Genomic DNA, 18,537 nt, shown 5'->3' with positions numbered 1-18,537 from the left:
TACTAACTTGAACTGACGGTTCGTATTTTCTTTTAGGGATTTTGCCGTAGTATTCACAGCCACAAATCCAGAGTTGAAATGATGCGGCAGTACGCAGTACAGGGCGGAGAACGCCTTGATGCCGATGTCGTCGGTCCGAAGTACGAAGATGTTTCGAAGATTGCCGACAGTATGTACGAAGCGTGCGAAGAGAGTGCCGAATGGCTTCAGACGGTGTTGATCCAGTGGCAATCGTTCGATGAATCTTCGAGAAAGTTCATCTTGTGGATGAATAACTTAGAGCAAAAATCGTTCGTCCTTGCCAGGAAAATGCCAGAAGATCACATCGATGCAGTGTTAATGAAAATGATGAAGTACCGTGAGTTGGATCGTAAATTCACCGAGCGACAGCCGAGCAAAGATGGCTTAGTTTATGAAGCCGAGCAGGTTTTGACTGCTACAGGTGAGCAGTAATTACAGTTAATATCATTTGAACTCTTTTGGAGTCAAGGAGTCAATAGAATTCCCACGTGTTTGTCGTAATCTTAAGAATTTTTTGAACTTCTTTTGAACGTTAATTTGTTAGTAATTTTTATGAATGTTTTATCACCACGTTTTTCATTATTTTACGTTCTGCACAGTTTTTATTCTTGTTTCTAACTGACGAAGGTCTCTGAATTAATTGAAACGTCTAGGTTCGATATCTTTTAGTCAGTGTAAAATACATTTTATCTTTTTTTTTATTGTGCTTGATTACGACAACAGTATTTTTAAGTGCAATACCAATTCACACCAAATAAAGTCAGTGTTTTTTTTTTACACCCCAAAACCTTTTGAAATAATAGTTTGAAACAGCTTTCTGTTTGTGGTGTACAACACTGCAATTTTCTTTTACTAGAGAGAATCTAGCCCATCAGTCTAACTGCTCTTGTTTCGCAATGTTCCCTCTCAGGAAATGCCGATGTCCAGGCCGCTCTCGGTCAGTTTCGTGAGAAATGGCGTGGTCTTCGTCAAGAGACCCGAGGCGAGCGGCAGCGCCTTGAACGGCTACTGCAGTTATGGCGGGAATATCAAACTGGGATGGACGAGTTGGTCGACTGGCTTATGTCCATTCTTAGTCTGATGAGGAACGAGGAGATCTGCGATGACAGTTTGGATATGGTCGAAGGACAACTGGAACATCTCAGAGTAAGTTAGAACGTGTCCTGTCGATTCATGCAGTTTTTAGAGGGAAACGGTTTTGTGTTTAGGCCGTTTTGTAAAAGTGAATTTCAGAAGAATTCTGATTCTCTTTCCCAACGAAAAACTCATCTCTTTGCCTTGTTTTAATAGTCTGAATTGTTATGTCTTTGATATCACAATTTTTACAATTTTCAGGTACCCTAGATTCATACTACAGTTATCTATATTTATTTTCCTGAAAGCTCTGTGATTCATATTTTCAAACTCAACTAGATATGTGGATAAACTAATGTCCAAAACAAAAGTTTTACATCAGCTTCATCACCTCCTACCAATGCTAATCAAATTAATGTATAGCTCGTTTCGTGCATAACAACTACTATAACTAAAAATAAGAAAATTTGAAACAAGAATTTCGTAAACACACGTTATACAGATAATCCTACAACAAATTTGATTCACCCCTTCAATTCACGAGTTTGCTCACAGAGCACTTTGATCTGTTTGTGTTAATTACATATAACAAGATTTACCCTTCCGTTGTGTTCCTCTTTGAAAGGATAAATATTACTCTTACTTGCCTCTCTTCTACCAGCATTATCAAACTGAAGTGGAGCGTCACCAGGCGATAAAAGAGAACTTGGACCGCATCGCGGCACAGTTGGAAGAATCGACACACGGAAACGCGGAAGATTTGATTGAAAGCCAGGCGAGGTTAGATGACAACTGGAGTGAGCTCTGCGCCTTACTTGAGGACCGTGAACACGAGCTCCTGGGAGCACAAACCGATCTGTTGCTTGTAAGGTGCATTGACGATATGGAGCAGCTGGAGGAGTGGTTTAATGGCGCCAGGGACACTATGGAGAGACCCATTTTGGTTCTTAGTAGTGCCTCGCTTGAGGATGCTAAGGAACAGTTGGGAAAATATAGGGTGAGTAACGTTTTACATCAAAACGACAGTATGGAACAATTATGGAATGTGAAAACTGAAAAGAACGTTTAATTTAGGGAATTACATAAGGCCACTGTAAAAGTAAAGTTTTACAGGTTTTCGGTAAAGTTTTGCACGGAGCAAAACAGGTTAAAATAAGGATTAAAATGAGCCTTTAACACGATTCAAGAACTGTAGGAATCGCGGAGTCCCGCCAGTCATTATGTTTTACCGTATACTTCGGTTCCCAACTTTTAATTTTGGCTATATACTTACTAATTCAGTTTTCGTTGAACTATGAAAACAGGCACGGAATTACCTTTTTCTGTAAACAGAGCGTAGGAAATTGTACTAAATGTGTAATCTCATTTATTTGAAGACCATCAAGAAAGATCTCCGTAGCAAGGAAGAACGTCTCGAGGCTCTAAACAAACGAGTCAACCAGTCGCTTAACGAACGGAGAAACGCTTCCGTGCGAAGCGTTACGGAGGGGGTGCGACGTCTCAACGCGCAGAAGACACAGCTCATCACTCTGTTATCAGAGAAAGAAGAGCAATTAAAGTACGCGTTGAACCGATGGGTAGACTTCCAGAAGACATACACAGAAATAAAAAATATCAATGACTGGTTTGAACAAAGAGAGGAGACACTGAGTAGATACCAGAGGATTGTGACACAGCGAGAGTTTGAGATCGCTTTGGAAGATGTGAAGGTGAGAACAGGTTATCCAACTTTGTGAAAGGCTATTTATAGATGCCTTTCTCATACAGTTTAGTAAACAAATTGTCTTGAATCAAATTTTGCCGTGTCACTTTAATTTTTCTTTGTGGCCTGCCTGTAAACTAGATACATGAAGTGCGTTCGGTGTACTTTTGTTCGTTTACTGAAGACGGTAAATAGGATTTACTTAGGATTTACTTGAGACTGGTCTTTTGCAATTTCTTCTTTATGATAAAATACGTAAGTTTCAAAACAAGTCCAAGTGCGTCTATGGTTTGAAAAGTGTTCTCAAGTGCCGTTTAGAAATCAAACTAATTTCATAGTTTAACGTTTTGAACTGTTATACTGTCGCGCAAATGATCGATACACTGTCAGCCAAGTAACTTTACGATATTTCCTTAATTTTCCTATTTATCCAGGCAATGAAAGGTTTCCTAGTAACACAACAAGAAGCTGTAGAAAACGTTGTAGTGGCGGCTCGTCGACTGCGTGGCGATGCCGCTTTTGACCAGCAAGAGGTACAAGAAACTATCGAAACTGTAGAAGAGAGATGGTCTGAACTAGTCACAAAAGTAGATGAATATGAAGCGTGGCTCGAGAGCTCCGTGCAGGCGTGCAAGCAGTACGACGCCTCAATTGGTTACATCAAGAACGTTCTCAATGACACAGAGGAGAGACTGGGGACAAGTGTTGCTGGAAACATACAAGAACTTAAGACCCAAGTCGAGCAGCTACGGGTAAGACTTATGTATAGTCTTTGGTTTAGTTTTACTTACTACATCCGTCTAGAAAACCAGTATCGGTTTACCCCGTATTCCGGTCTCATCCTACAGTTATCGTCGCGGCGTTGCTAAGCAACTGATCACATCATGATGGCATGACAACTTTCGGAGTTTTCTTGAGAGCTCGTGCTATTCTGTGATTGGATAATAAAAATCAACAAGTGCTTTACCGAAGATTTGCCAAATTAGGAAGTAAGCGGAAAGCAAGTGTTAATGTATCGCTTTGATGTTTTTCTTTCAAGTCTCTCCGCGAGGACATGAACGAGATTAGCGGAAGAATGGACGAAGTGACCGAACTAGCAACAGACTGGGCTCAAAACAGTGACCCGTCGTCCTCAACACGCCTGACCAATGAAATCACGTCGCTTTCAGAGCGGTTCGGCTCGGTCTCCACTCGGCTAATCAAGAAGGAGAAGGAACTTGAGGACATTTTAGTGAAGTGGCAGAGGTTTGAGAGTTCGTGTTCGGATATGCAAGCGTGGATTGAGAGTCAGACAGCTGTGCTGAACGAGACTGTCACAGTGGATGTACCGCTCACACTACAGCTTCAACAGCTGTCCACCTGTCAAGTAAGAACTCTGTGACGAACTATGAACTATGCATGTCCGCGTTATTGTCAGTTATTGTCAGTAATTGTCAAGTGTGTTGTACTAGTTATAAGTTATTCTTATCATATGGCTTGTGTTTGTGGCTGATATAATCGCGCTCTGATTGGCCAATTGTAGGGCATTATTCTCCCGTAATGCCCACAGGCCGATTACGGGCCCGCAAAACCAAAGCAAAAAGCCATACAATAAACAGCTCATTAACCTCGAACGTTCGGTCTTTACGGGAAAATCTCAAACCTCGACCTTGCCGTATTGACCTCGCTATCTCTCGGTCAATACGTTAAGGTCTCGGTTTGAGATTTTCGTAAAGACCTCACTCTCGGTTAATAAGTAGTTAGTAATGTATAGTCAATACATGCGGCCGGCAATCAATATTCTGGCGTCGTTGGACTTGGACAGTCGCTCGCAATATGCTCCGTTATTAAATAACCGTTTATCAAGAAACCTCCCGGTACAAACACAATGCAAATGAATGAAAAATGGAGCAGTTTTCGGTTCATTGTCAAATTGAATTTTGAGTTGCTCTGTTCTTTCGTCCATGGCTGAGCTCTGTTATTGATTCATTAAGGTCTCTTGGAAAATACGCTAGCCAATCAGAGAAAACACACTGCCTTTTAACCAGTCAGAAGCCAGTTAAATCCAAACGAAATCACATTTTCCCGCGCTCGGCAGGGATTCGCATTTCTTCGTTCTGATTGGTCCTTGCGTTGCTTGTGTTTGCTCTGATTGGTCGGAAGTATTGATTTACGTAGTGGAGGTGCAGTGGCCTCATGGTTAGTGCGCTCGTCTCCGGATCGAGCGGTCCGGGTTCGAGTCCTGGCCGGAGACATTGAGACACTTTCCCCTCACAGTGCCTTTCTCCACCCAGACGTACCAATGGGTGCAGGCGAATTTAATGCTGGGGTAACCCTGAGATGGACTAGCATCCCATCCAGGGGGGAGTAGAAATATTCCTGATCACGTCATGCTACAGAAACCGGGATAAGCTCCGACCTGATGTGCCACTTTGCTCGAATGCAGACATAACCTTACCTTTTACTGATTTACTTTGGTTTTACGGAAGGATTATTTTTCAATATAACTGATGCTTCTTACGCCTTTATCGATTCCAGCAAATGCAGCAAGATGTCGAACTTCACCGTGATTGGCTGACGTCTATCAACGTCACAGCCGACTCACTCAGAGATAAGATTCACTCTGGAGCGACTCACATCACCCCCCTAAGGAATGATGTCAATCAATCTTTCGCCTCGCTTGAAGAACAACTCCAAACAAAACGCGAACGGTAATTTCCAGTGTTCCATGTTATTAGAGTTTGAAGTCCGCGGCAGATGGATTATTTTCCATGCCACTTCTCTAGATGGTTACCTTCAGACTGCTCTCTCGTAATTCTAACTGTCTATTTCTCTAGAGTGAATTTACCTGATTAACGTTTTTCAAGATTTTTTTTTTCCACTCATTTCCGCCACATTTCTCTAACTTGTAGGATTACTTCCGCTACGCAAGGCTTTACGCAACTACAGGAGTCGATTGACCGCCTCGTTACGTGGCTTGATGACGCCGAAGTAAGAGCCACTGGCGGTGGAGATTTAGAAAACTCAGAAAAACTGGAACTCCTGCAGGTATGTTGGGCTTCCGAACTTGTATTTCGTATAGTTAGATTATTAAGTCATTTTCTTCTTGGCGATTAGTTCCTAGATTGTCAGATACATTATTTTGAGATTTTATTTTGTAAAGTGGTGTCTAACCATTGGTGCTTTTCGAAAGAACTGCTGAACAGTTTTCATTTGAATGGTCAGAGAATTCAAAGTTGTAATCACATTGTGCAAAATAATAAAGAATTACTTGAAAGTACTGCTCAATAGTTTTCATGTGAATGGTCACACACTAGTGCTTCATCCAGAGACTTAAAAGGTAGAGGCAGCTTATACAGCACAATTTACAGTACCACATGGAAGTACTGGTCAATAGCTTTCATTTGAATGGTCGGGTACTGCAGTTTGATCCACACCCGTTGAAGTCAGAACCCCCTTATACAGCAAAATGAACAATACAACATGAAAAAACTGCTCAATAGCTTGCATTTGAATGGTCATACACTGAGGTTTAATCCACGGAATTAAAAGTCAGAATCACGTTGTCTCGAGGTTGTAACACTGAGATTGAAAGTGCTGTGTGTGTAACGTTATGCCTCTCTGCCAGACCATCAATTCAAGTCTATTTTATCTAATCCTGTTAGTCGACAAAGTTTTCTCACTGAAATTTCGATCCATCTTGTGTAGGAACTTTTGCAAGATCTTGACGACTCGCATGACAGACTAGAATCCTTGAATAGCAGCGTGGACGATAAACTAAGCGCCGCGTCCCAGAAGGAATTCCAAGAAATGAAAGAACAGGTCACACAGCTCGAAGAACGCTGGGCACAGTTCAGAAAGAAACTCTCCGCGTCTATCGAGGACAACAAACGAGCGATCAGAAGGCAGAAGGAATTTGATCAAGAACATCAGAAGATTTGCGCTGTCCTGCAAACGGTCCTGCGAGGAACTGATAACACGAGTCTTGACCAGACAGACGTGGTTGTCAATCTCGAGCGTGTAGAGGTGGGTATTTGTAAAGTCCTCGAAAACGACGACACATCTTTGCGGAAACAATTTCTGAGATTTTCTTCTTGTTTTCAACGCACACGCAACATTTCCTCCGGAAATTTTCTGGACGACAAAATTCATAAACAGATTTTTTTTTTTCTTCCCAGAAACGAAGTTTGCTTCCGAAAGAAATAATGCATATACGCGGAAAATGCAATGTTGCTTCGTTTGCGGGGTTCTACATCTTCTTGTTTTTCGGAGTCGCTGAGGTGTAATGGTTTGCGCATAGGAATCCAACTGGGAGTGACTTTCAATTTTGACCTGCACTGTCTTAGAGTGGAGTGATTATCTTTCTCTTTACGTTTTACGCAGGATTTCCAGACGAACTACGAAAGTTACCGACAAGATTTCGACTCTCTTCTCCGTCAGTCGGAAGATCTCGATCAGGATGCAAGCACGGCCAGCAGGTACAAGTCACGCCTTGATGACAACATGTCACGCGTACGACATCTCTGGAGCTCCGTGCTGAAGCGAGCAGATGATTACAAAGAGCAGGTTGGACGACAGATAGAGAGGTTCAAAGAGTTCCAAGGACTGAGCACAGAGCTAATGAAGTGGATGGACGGAATCGAGACTCACAGTGGATTTACGGTTCCTTCTTCAGCCAGTATTCAACAAATGAAAGTTCACTTTGAACACGTGAAGGTAACGATGTCGCTAAATTGTATTGTACTCTCGTAACCACCCAAGAGTATCGGTATTGCCAAATAACAGAGACGAATTGAAAAAGGTGATTGGGGGAGGGGGGGGGGGAGGGGGCTTACGATGGACTGGCATTTCATCTAGGAGTACTGTGAATATTCGTGATCACGGCAAGCAACAGAAATTCTAGTCAGACACTAATACGAGGCTTACGCAGGTACGGAGGTCGAAGCAAATTCATGTCAAAGCATGCATGAAAAAGGGATGTGTCAAAGAATATAGCTGCAATATTTTTGCAGTTGTCAATGTCATTTCTCCCATGGATACAAGCAATTCAATTGCTTTAAACAAATGGATTCTTTTTCTTTACATACACAAGATACAAAATACAAACATAGATATAGTAACATTTTATTATCTTCATTATCGCACACTTTCCTAAGACATTGTGGCTCATGGCACCGACGCATTCCTGGTCCATCGCAGGGATATCCGCGAACAATAATTTCGCTGGTACCCATTTTTACACCTGGGTGGGGAGAGGCACTGTGAGGGAAAAGTGTCTTGCCTGAGAACACAACACAATGTCCCCGGCCAGGGCTTGAACCCGCTCGATCCAGAGTCTAGTCATATATACTCACAACTGCATTTGTAACCTCCAATAACAGGTTATCTTTCATAGGCAGACACATTTTTTAGGTCTCAAGCATGCTCGCTTACGGGAGATTGGCTGCATTAACAATATTGAAATCAAGTTTTAATATCATAGTAGTTCTTCGCCACACATGCTTGAATAGTAAGATGAAGTTGGACATATTTATTTCGGTGAAACTTGTCATACAGCAAGCAGTGCTTTGCAATAAGCCATGAACTTATTTCCGTTCCTTCAGATGTGTCAGAAAGATATCAACACCCATAGACAAGGGTACAACGCCTTCTGTTCTACTGGTCAGCGGATCATCGAAGATTGTACGGGAAGTCTAAGTAGCCAGGCCGCCATGGAACTCGACAGGGTGTCGAGGCGGTGGATAATGATCACAAACCGTGTGACAAGCAACCAACAACAGCTTGAGCTGTCATTGAAAGATTGGCAGGAGTACACGTCACTCACCGAGAATCTGATGGTGTGGCTGAGAGAGAAAGAGAAACTACTCCGAGCTCAGTCCAAGGCCGTCACGGTCCGTGAGGTTGAGCGTGAACTGGACGCCATGAAGGTACTTCATGAAACTGCATAAGTACTTGGTCTATTTGTTGTTTGTTTGTTTGTTTTGTCGCACTTGGGGATGTCCAAAAACTATACTAGCCATCCCTTTAGAACGCAATGTATATAAACAACAGCCTCCATTTGGCTCGAAAATATGCTCGGATATTTGTCCGCGGACATTACCTGTTCCGAGAAGCGAACAGTTTACCGAGTGCGTAGCTCGAGGAAAACTGTGAGCTTTGAGGAAATATTTGATGAATTCTAAAACGAGACATTTTTAGATAAATGACATTTCGAGAGACTTATTGAGGACTCCTGTTTCAACAGGCCAGTGCAAAAGAGATTGACGACCGCAAACCCCAGCTGGATAAAATCACCAGGAGAGCTGACGAACTTTCAAAATCAGCCGATCAATACGACTCCGAACGCATCAAGAAACAGGTATCTTCAATGAGCACACTGTGGAGCAATGTTTGTCGTCTCCTCTCAACTTCCATGCAGTCGTTGGCGGATATTGTGAGACATTTTGAGCAATTCAGTCGATTACACGAGACACTCTCCCATTGGCTGGTGACCATAGAATCGTCGGTATCACGTGAACTTGAGGAGTCGTTTCTTAGTATCCCGGATGATCAAGGAGATACAGTATTTCAGGTTTGACTGTTTGTTTGTTTGTTTGTTTGTTTGTTTGTTTGTTTGTTTGGCTGGTTGGTTGTTTGATGGCAATTGTTTCCATTTCCCCCTTTTGGGACTATGCCTTAAAAGACCTACGTCGCGGTTTGCGCATCTTGAAAAGTTCAACTTAAATTTTTCAAGTTCGTCGTTTGCAATCGGTGTTAATCTTTTCCATCCTTAACCATCCTTGCTCCTTGATGGTTTATTATTACCTCTTTGGAGTTTTTCTATCTTAGTAAACTACGATTTTCATGTTTCCTTCAATTTAAAGGTAATTTTGTACGGGGCCAAAATAACTCAAGATACTGTGACTTAGCTCCTTTAAGTCAAATATTTTCCTCATAACACGCTACGTTTACCGGTTTTAATGTTCGTTAAATTCCTTTTCTTGAGTGCTAAGCTTTAAAAATTATTAACTTTTACAAACCTCTCGTACTCATTCCAAAGCTCTTCAGTGTTCAGAAGCGGTTTCTCTTCTGCTTCCTGTCCATCTTGTTGGAGTTCCAAACGATTATTACTGTAATTTTTGTCTATACAGGTTTACGTCGCTGACATTGAAGGTCACGAGGGCACAAGATCAACCATGAACGAATGCGCCTATTACGTCATCAGTAAGGCGGGCGGTACACCATATGCAGGCGCGGTTGCTGAGAAACAGAAGCATTTGAATGACCGCTGGCGCGCTTTGTGTCAGCAGTTGGGTATTACGTACAAGAAAGCGGAAGAGACTAGGTACGGGTTGAAGTTGTTGGAGATTCAACTGAAACAGCTCAACACTTGGATGACTGAAGTGGAGAGTCGATTGATGGGATTCACGGTGACTGGCTCATGTGTTCTTACGGAAATTCAGAAAAAAGCCAAAGAAATGAAGGTACTGTTTGTGCGTAAGTTATTTTTGACAATATCGTGTTAGTGCACGTGCGACCTGAACCAAGAACCCTCCTCCTCCCCCGCAGGATTAGGGATGAGTCGTTCCTTATAGAATCTCCCTAAGAGACAGGACATTAGTTTTTGTGAGAACGGAGGAGGAGGGGGGAGTTGGCAATTTTCTGGGGCATGAAATTTTTTTCATCAAAGACATCAAAACATCAAAAATAGGACCTGGATAGAAGAAAGCCCTTGCTCGATTTTTAATTCCTCGTGGCTCCCTTTGCAAGATTTTTTCCCTGCTGTTTTGGCTGTGCAGGACTTTTTTAGAAATTGCTAAACCCCCCCCCCCCGTCCCTAATCCTTACTCATCATCGTCATTATCATCATCGTCGTCATCATCATCATCATCATCTATGTATAAAAACACGGTAAATACATCAGGCATTATCAATTTGATATAAAAGCTACAACTTATTACAAAAGACTATGTATACAGATTAATCTACTATAATTTAAAATATTGCTAACTATTAAAGAAAAGTAAACTAAATTAAAGCCTGTTTTACATGAATGCCGTGTCGGAATTAATTAACAATCGTCGAAAATTAGTCAGAGGTGTTGCTTGCCTAGCAGCTGAGGATAGACTGTTCCAGAGGACTGCACCACTATAGCCAAAGTTATTTTTGTATTGGTTAGTACGTGGCAAGAGAATAGCAAGCTTATTATCAGAATCGCGCAAATCCCTCTCACTCTGCGCTGCTGTGGCGGCCATTTGCCCTTATCTTTTGTACCAAGGATATATTAATTGACAAATTGATTATTTGTTGGAATTATTAGAATACTGAGACAGATGTTGAAAGCCATGCCACTGACGTCCAAACCGTTCTTCGACTTTGCGAGGTATTCAGTCATTGATAAATGTATAAATAATTGTAAGTCATAAATTAGTCAGTTGCGTTCACTGTCTCGAAAATGATGGATTCTGGGTTCTCTAGAGCTAGTAAGAAACATTAACCGCTGTTAATTATGCAGAGGTTACATGTAATTATTTACCATGTCAAATTTTAGCTTCAGAGAAGCATGACTTCTGAGTATGCTTGGTCAAAACTTCACGTGAACCTGTCAACCTCTGTTCATGCTGACGAAAGTCGATCCGCCTTGCTTTTGTTGCCCGGAGGCGGAAAAAATGCTGCCGAAGAAAAAAAGTAAAATTGCTTTTACTTGTGTGCACTTGCGAACTGACTTGCGAGAGTGTCTGGCCACCGAACAAAGTTCACGCATGCATAGATTCTTTCACCGACTCACGTAAGGCTTAAGCTCAAAACGTCAGCTTCGCAAATTCGCTACGGCGGTCATTAACCTTTGTTAACTTCAAGCTGATAAACAGCTATGTATTTCACTTACACGCCGACTTAACCTAACAGTTTCTTTGGAAACTAATACAATTGTTTGAATAGGACTTCGTTTAAACAGCTGCTCTTAGCTTGAGCGTTTGCACGCATGCGCTACAAGCTATCAATCAAACTTACATATGTATCTTTGAATCTTTCTTAGAAACTTCGCCGGGATCGTATGGCGTGTCCCTCAGAAGACGACCGTCAAAGCCTGCAGAGGACTAAGGAGAGTTTTGAAAACCGCTGGACAAATGTCCGGCGCACTGTATCGACGAAGAGGAGACAAGCGGAGGAGAGGTTGCTTCTGTGCAAAGAGTTTTGGAACGAGTACGAGAAGTTTGCGGAGTGGATTCATGAGACGGAAAACGCCGTGAGGAAATCTGAAGAAGGAATGACGTCTGGATTAGAGATCTCTAAGAGTAGATTAAAGCGGTTTGAGGTGAGGCGTAAGAATAGTTTTAGTGCTCCTTACAAACATCTTTATGAGTGACGGCCCATTATCTTTTTCTAGGATGGGGGGTGGGCAGTTTTCTGGGGCATGAAATTTTTTCCTCGCCTTTAGGTTGTGCATGAGTTTTTTTGGTAGACAATAACTTGTGCAAGAATTTTTTAAAGTCAAACACAGGTCCTGGATAGTGGGAAGCACTTGCTCGATTCTCCCCATGGCATCCTCTCACACGATTTTTTTTTTTCCTGCCTTTGTTGCTGTGCAGGAACTTTTTCTGGAAATTGCCCAACTCCCTTCCCCCCTCTCCCTCAAAAAATTAAATGTCCGTCCCTCATTACGTTTGTGGCATAATGACACACCTTTGCTTGGCTCGTCACGTAATCTCGTCTCCCACCACTAAGAACGATTGCCTGACCACCCTCGGAAAAGGAAGAAGGCACTTTTCATACAAAAGGGAGCGATCGCGTAACCAACTCAAAGAGTAGTCGTTAGGAATTAGAATGGTAGAGTTAAGTTGGAATTAAAATTTGCGGTTATGTGTAAACTGGAAACATTTGGGCTTTTTCAAGTCATTTCTTGAAGTAGAGTTTCACTTATCTGCGATTTTCACAACTTTTTCATTAATTCTGTTTTGTTGTCTTTGTCCAGGTATTCCTCAAAGATATCAACTCCCATCGCCCGCAGATGGAACGTATTGTAAAACGAAGTAAATACCTACTTCTCGAAGCCAATGCAAGTAGCGCGTCCGATATGAGACTTGGCGTGGAGTCCGCACAGGCTCGCTGGGAGAAGCTTTGTAGCCGCGTTGAAAGCCTGGTCAACCGACACAGCAAGCTGACAGACAGAGCGGAGAAATTCGAGGGTCTCCGTCAAGAGGTCTACAGCTTTCTTACAGAGACGGAACTCAAGTTGATTGCACTCGATCCTTACACGTCCGAGGAGGAGCCGCGCGTTCAGCTAGAAAAACTTAAGGTACGAAGGTTGTTTTAACGTTAGAATCACATTGAAAGTCAATAGCCATAAGTTAAAGGTTGTTAGACAAGATTTGATTCACTGTTGGTGTTTACGTCCATGGGAAGAATTCCTGGTGTGTAACCATTCAAATGAAAGCTATCGGAGCAGTACTATCATGTGGTACTGTTTATTATACTGTGCAAGGTGGTTCTAACTTTTAAGTCTGTGGATGAAACCGTAGTGTGTGACCATTCAAATAAAAGCTACTGTGCAGCAATTTTACGTGGTAATGTCTATTATGCTGTACAAGGTAGTTTGAACCTTTTTAGTCTGTGAATGAGATCATAGTGTGCGACTCTTCATATAAAATCTATTAAGCAGTAATTCCATTTGGTACAGCTTACAACACGCACGACGGCCTAATGGTTAATGCTTTGGGATCCTGATCGAGCGGTCTGGGTTTTTACACTGCGTCTCTTTGGGCTCGTGACGCAATCTTCCTCCAAGATTCTTCTTCCAAGATTGCGTGATGATCCCAAAGAGCGTCAGTGTGGGAGGCTACCTCTTTCCACCCAGGTGTGTCAATACTCTAGTCACTTCAAGGCAGTACGTAATTTAATTGAAAAAAAGAAACGTTTTACGTTAACGGTAATTAAGTCCGCTTTTGAAGAGCTGCTTAAAATGTATTTGTAATTTCCTGTAGGGTCTGCAGAGACTAATCAACATGAACTATTCCAAGCTGAAATCTTTGCTCCAAGAAGGAAAATCTATGCGAGAGTATTGTTCCCCAACAGAGTTTCAGTCTGTGCAGCAGACGATGGACGAGCTCAACTCCAGATGGCAACAGGTAACTTTGTTTTCAAAGCAAACATGCCTTTTGGGAAGCACGTCTGGTGAAAATAATTCTTGTGTGCCTGGAAGTCTTACTCATATAAACTTGCAACTCCACGTTAGAATAAAGATGTAATCCCAAGGTTAGGAAACGTTCAAATTCTAAGCTGCTTTATCCGATTTTGATGGTTTTTTCCTTCAAGTTAAATATCTTCAAAAAACGGAGTGGACCAGTTTATATTTCTTGTTTCCATTTTCTTGTTTCTTCTCGTGAATACCTAAAAAGTAAAAGGGAAGAGGAGATTGATTTGGATAGTATATCCTATGTATTGATATGTAAGGTAGTTGTTCTCTGGTACAACGTTTTTAACTCTTCTGGTTGTTGTTTGTGTCCAGGCCCTTCACTGTTGCATGACGTGGATCCTGGATCTAGCGATTCCCAGTCCTCGCACCAGTCCCTCCTCCTCCGCCTCCGCGTCCGCCGCAGCTGGTGCTAATTCTTCTCTGAGTTGACGAATTCCACCGTCGTAGGTTAGTTTTTTTTTTGCGTAAGATCTGTTAGTGTAAATGGTGTCCTGTTTGGTGTCTGCCTGACTGGTACGATTTGCTTTGTTGTAGCGGGATGTTCCACTCCTTTGAAGCCCAGGATACCTATAGGCAATTTGGTGTGGATTTTTTAAACTATGTTCTTTCAGGGAATTAAATAATGTAGCTGGAAGTATTCTTCAGTTCATGCACATGATCTCTGAGTGTCAAGTGATAATGATTCTTTTCTTTATTTTCATGTTTTTAGGTTCATAAACACCGATCAAAGTATTGTGTATACAAGTGACCTCTTTGTAAAGAGTATTTATGAGTAATATATTTTACCACTTAGGACCTTATACATAAGGAAGAATAGTTGTTGTTACTTTCTAATTTGTAAAATCAGATACGCGGAAGTTGTACGTGTACACATATACCTTGTCACAAAAAGCGTTTACGGTCACGCACGCGTGTCACGCATTGTAGTGGTAATCTTACACGACTTGTACTTTCTGTCCTTCATTGTACGCGTGACATTCTCGACAAGTTTGGAAGTAAAAGTATTATTTGTAAAAATCGTTGTATTATCGTACGTCAAAAACGAATAAATTACAAGAAAGCATAAGTTGTAAGAAAAATGTAGAGACCTAGTAGTTTGTAGCAAAGAAGCTGTTGTAAAAAAAAGTCGATTCACTGCTTACCCAGGTTTAATTTCAGCTTAAACTGAAATGCGATTGGGAGCTTTATAGCTCTATAGTTGTAATAGTTATCAAGTCCTATTAGGAACTAAGTTGTACAGTAGAAAAAGAAACAACCTTTCGCAATCGCCTTTATATTTCTGAGATGTACATATTACCATACTTTTCCCTTTTATGTTAATCGTTTCCTATTTAATATTTATTCTTCCCTTCAGTCTAAAAATACTCTTGGACAACACATATATACTGATGTAACTCCCTAAAGAGAACCTATTTCGACTGTAAATATTATAGACCCTAACAGTAAGAGTTTTTTTCTTGCACAAGGTAAATAAGATTAAATATTTTTAAAGGACTGTATACCCTTTATTTCTACTTTCCCACAAAAATGTAAGTTAATTGTCAAAGGAATGCAAGCTATTTTTATACAATCGTTAGAAAATTGTTGACTCAAAATAAATACATTTATATCGAAGGGTCTGTTTGTTCATTAAACAGGCGCAAAAAACAACGCTTTGTGTCATTCATTGTCTCGAAAACCAACACCTTGGACTTGTTCCTAACGTTCTTTTTGCCTCTTGTCCACGCGACTTTGGTGACGTTAACACAAGAATATGGAAGGAATCTGCTGCACTCCTGAGGCCCAAATGGCCTCGTTCGATATATCAATATTCTAACATGGCTCTGAGGCTTTCGGGTCAAAATTGCCAATTTTTAAAGTTTCTTTTGGCCCTTTCAATTCCCTCAAAAGAGACTTGGATACAAAGAAAAAAACACCAAATGTAGGTTGTTCTGAAGGTCTCGGAGCCATGTTAGAATATTGTTATATCGAATGTGGCCTATTAGGGGGGTTCCGAATATCCCGCATCCCGTTAATTTTTGGTCTAAATGTCCCGTAAGAGATTTTACTTCTCTGTTATCCCATTACGTTTTCTCCAAATATCCTGTATCTATCCCGTTTTTTTTTCACATACCGATATACCCCAATAGGGCCTCATTCCCGTGTAAGGATTCTTCGCATGCATAATGTAAGGTTCCTGTGCAAGGATTCTTCGCATACCTATTGTAAGATTCCTGTGAAAGGCCTTTCTGGGAAGTCGCTGGTTAATTAATTTTGGCTACGAAAGACGGGCATAAAACAGTGAATTGACGGTGGTTTTGGTAGTGTTTATTTTGGAAAGACGGGTTTCAACAACGCTATACGGATTCAAGACACACCATTTATTCCTTTTTTACGGTCCTGGCGTGTAGACCTTGGAGACTCAAGCAATTGTGACAAGCTGTTTTTGCGTTTAATTTTGTTTGTATAGGAGCAAATCGTCACGCCACTTGTATTAAAGCTTGGAAGCAACGAATGTTGTGTCAGATCAGGCCAAACTAGAATTCGAAATTTGTATTGATACCATGTAATTTGTAATTTGTAATTTTTGTAATAATCAATTTTGCAAGCTTAAAATGATGAAGTGACGGCAGTTTGGGCTATGGATTTTAGGGTCCGTCCACACTGCGCCGATTGAATTTGAAAACGGAGGTTTCACCCTGAAAACGCATCAAATGTTTTCCGTTCACACTTAGCCAGAGAAATTTGATAACGCAACAATCTCCGGTCATTTTAGATTTCTGTTTGAGGGAAACTCTTTCAGGGAAATCACATGATTGTCGTGACGCCAACGTTTTCGAGACCAAAGCTCGTTTTCGTGACGGATTAGTGTGGACGGTAGGCCTAACCGTAGAAATAAAGCTGCATTTTCAAATTTCTCCGGCATGGTGTGGACGAGTCCTTAGACAGGTTTCACTCACGCTATTCGGCTTTTTTACAGGGGCTGGCATCAGACAAATCTAGGGATCACAATGAGCCGACTAAAAACTAACGCATTTTCTGCGAATAAGCAAACAAGTATAAACCATAGAAATTAATTGTATGATATGATCAATATCTCACTGTATATATCCACATCAGATCTACGGCCCCGCAAATGATCCCTGTACCGCAAATGATCCCCAAATTGTACCGCAAATGATCCCGGGACCGGAAATGATCCCTAGATTGTACCTTAGACTGAATGATGCCGGACCGGAAATGGTCGTCTTGCCATAAAATTTGGATATGTGAGGACTCGGGAATTTGGACAGTGCATTTTAAAGTCATGCAATCGCTTTTTCATGACTGTGAAATTCAGAAAACCGTGAACATTTGTATTTGATTCCAAAAGGTTAATTTGGTACTGAACCAATCACTATAAAGTTCAGGACACGCGAGAAAACCTCAAAACCACAACCAACAGGCCACGTTCGATATATCAATATTCTAACATCGATCCGAGGCTTTCGGGGCAAAATTGCAATTTTTTTATTTCCTTTGTCTTTCAATTCCCAAAAGAGACTTGGATACAAAGAAAACACAACCAAACGTAGAAGTTTGTCCTGAAAGCCTCAGAGCCATGTTAGAACGTCGATATATCGAACGTGGCCTATTACCGCTGGTGTTTACGGTTTAGTTTTCTCACGATTAATTGGCTTTTCCTTGCTACAAAATAAAAATCCTTAAATATTTCTGGTATTCACGGTTTTCTGAGTTTTACAGTAATAATACAATATTTTGATAAACAGTTGCTATGTGAAACGCAAGAGAATGTGCAGTATGAACGATTTGAATGCAATTTTCACAACTTTAAAATGATATCCAACGTCACGAAATCCTGTGTTTGAAATCTTTAGTTTTTAGCTCTTATTAACCGAGCAGGAGGTCTGTATGGGAGAATCTTGACCGAGGTCGTGAGTACAGACCGAACGCAGTGAGGTCTGTGCACACGACCGAGGTCAAGATTCTCCCGTACAGAACGACTTAGCGCGGTTAATAAGATGTTTATTGTGTGGCAAAGAAGAAAACTTTAATTCGTTTAATGTAACTGGTTTGCTGACATTTTGCTTGCAAACGGAAATGAGCTTAACTTAAACCTGCTAAAATCGCCGACAACAACCGCTAGCTTGCCTGCGAAGTTGAACGCACTTCCATAAATGATTGAGAGGAAAATAAAAGAAAACGGTGAACATTTCTGATTTGCTACTTTTTCAACGCAAAATGAAACCGGTTTAGATGTCGGTCTAGATGGGAAAATCTAGACCGCGGTCAATATCGATTCCAGCCAATCAAATTCGTGAATTCGGTAGTTCGCAGTTCTCGTGGGACACAGCCATATGATAAAGCTAGATCCTTCCCTGAATGACTTAATTGGGTCCGGACCTGAGATGTATGATAACACAGGATGTTCACTATATCCTCAAATTTGGAGACAACTGAGCATTCCCAAGTGGATTGACTACATTTTTACTACGGTACAATTTGGGGATCATTTACTGTACGGGGATCATTTGCGGGCCGGGATCATTTGCGGGCCGGGATCATTTGCGGGCCGGGATCATTTGCGGGGCCGTAGATGAACTCGGTA

The 18,537-nt window shown here is 41.4% G+C and overlaps 1 protein-coding gene across 1 annotated transcript in view; it reads left to right on the top strand.

The window, feature by feature from the left end:
• The window catches only part of LOC110045900 (uncharacterized), a 90,076-nt gene extending 74,477 nt beyond the window's left edge, over positions 1 to 15,599 (top strand). The window contains exons 48-66 of the mRNA XM_089296974.1: positions 37 to 442; positions 932 to 1,167; positions 1,757 to 2,092; positions 2,472 to 2,804; positions 3,232 to 3,549; positions 3,837 to 4,163; positions 5,315 to 5,487; positions 5,689 to 5,824; positions 6,485 to 6,802; positions 7,160 to 7,492; positions 8,380 to 8,703; positions 9,021 to 9,347; positions 9,907 to 10,239; positions 11,076 to 11,138; positions 11,793 to 12,071; positions 12,729 to 13,052; positions 13,738 to 13,881; positions 14,262 to 14,396; positions 14,659 to 15,599. Of these exons, the coding sequence (XP_089153100.1) occupies positions 37 to 442; positions 932 to 1,167; positions 1,757 to 2,092; positions 2,472 to 2,804; positions 3,232 to 3,549; positions 3,837 to 4,163; positions 5,315 to 5,487; positions 5,689 to 5,824; positions 6,485 to 6,802; positions 7,160 to 7,492; positions 8,380 to 8,703; positions 9,021 to 9,347; positions 9,907 to 10,239; positions 11,076 to 11,138; positions 11,793 to 12,071; positions 12,729 to 13,052; positions 13,738 to 13,881; positions 14,262 to 14,378 (4,827 nt within the window). The 3' untranslated portion in view covers positions 14,379 to 14,396; positions 14,659 to 15,599. The remainder of the gene's footprint in view (positions 1 to 36; positions 443 to 931; positions 1,168 to 1,756; positions 2,093 to 2,471; positions 2,805 to 3,231; positions 3,550 to 3,836; positions 4,164 to 5,314; positions 5,488 to 5,688; positions 5,825 to 6,484; positions 6,803 to 7,159; positions 7,493 to 8,379; positions 8,704 to 9,020; positions 9,348 to 9,906; positions 10,240 to 11,075; positions 11,139 to 11,792; positions 12,072 to 12,728; positions 13,053 to 13,737; positions 13,882 to 14,261; positions 14,397 to 14,658) is intronic.
• The last annotated feature ends 2,938 nt before the right edge of the window (positions 15,600 to 18,537 follow it).

Source organism: Orbicella faveolata, unplaced genomic scaffold (assembly GCF_042242905.1).
Source record: "Orbicella faveolata isolate gen_17 unplaced genomic scaffold, um_ofav_v1 contig_27, whole genome shotgun sequence".
In the NCBI taxonomy this organism is placed as follows: domain Eukaryota; kingdom Metazoa; phylum Cnidaria; class Anthozoa; order Scleractinia; family Merulinidae; genus Orbicella; species Orbicella faveolata.
Note: the sequence above shows the minus strand (reverse complement) of the source record. Positions and strands in the feature narration are given on the sequence as shown.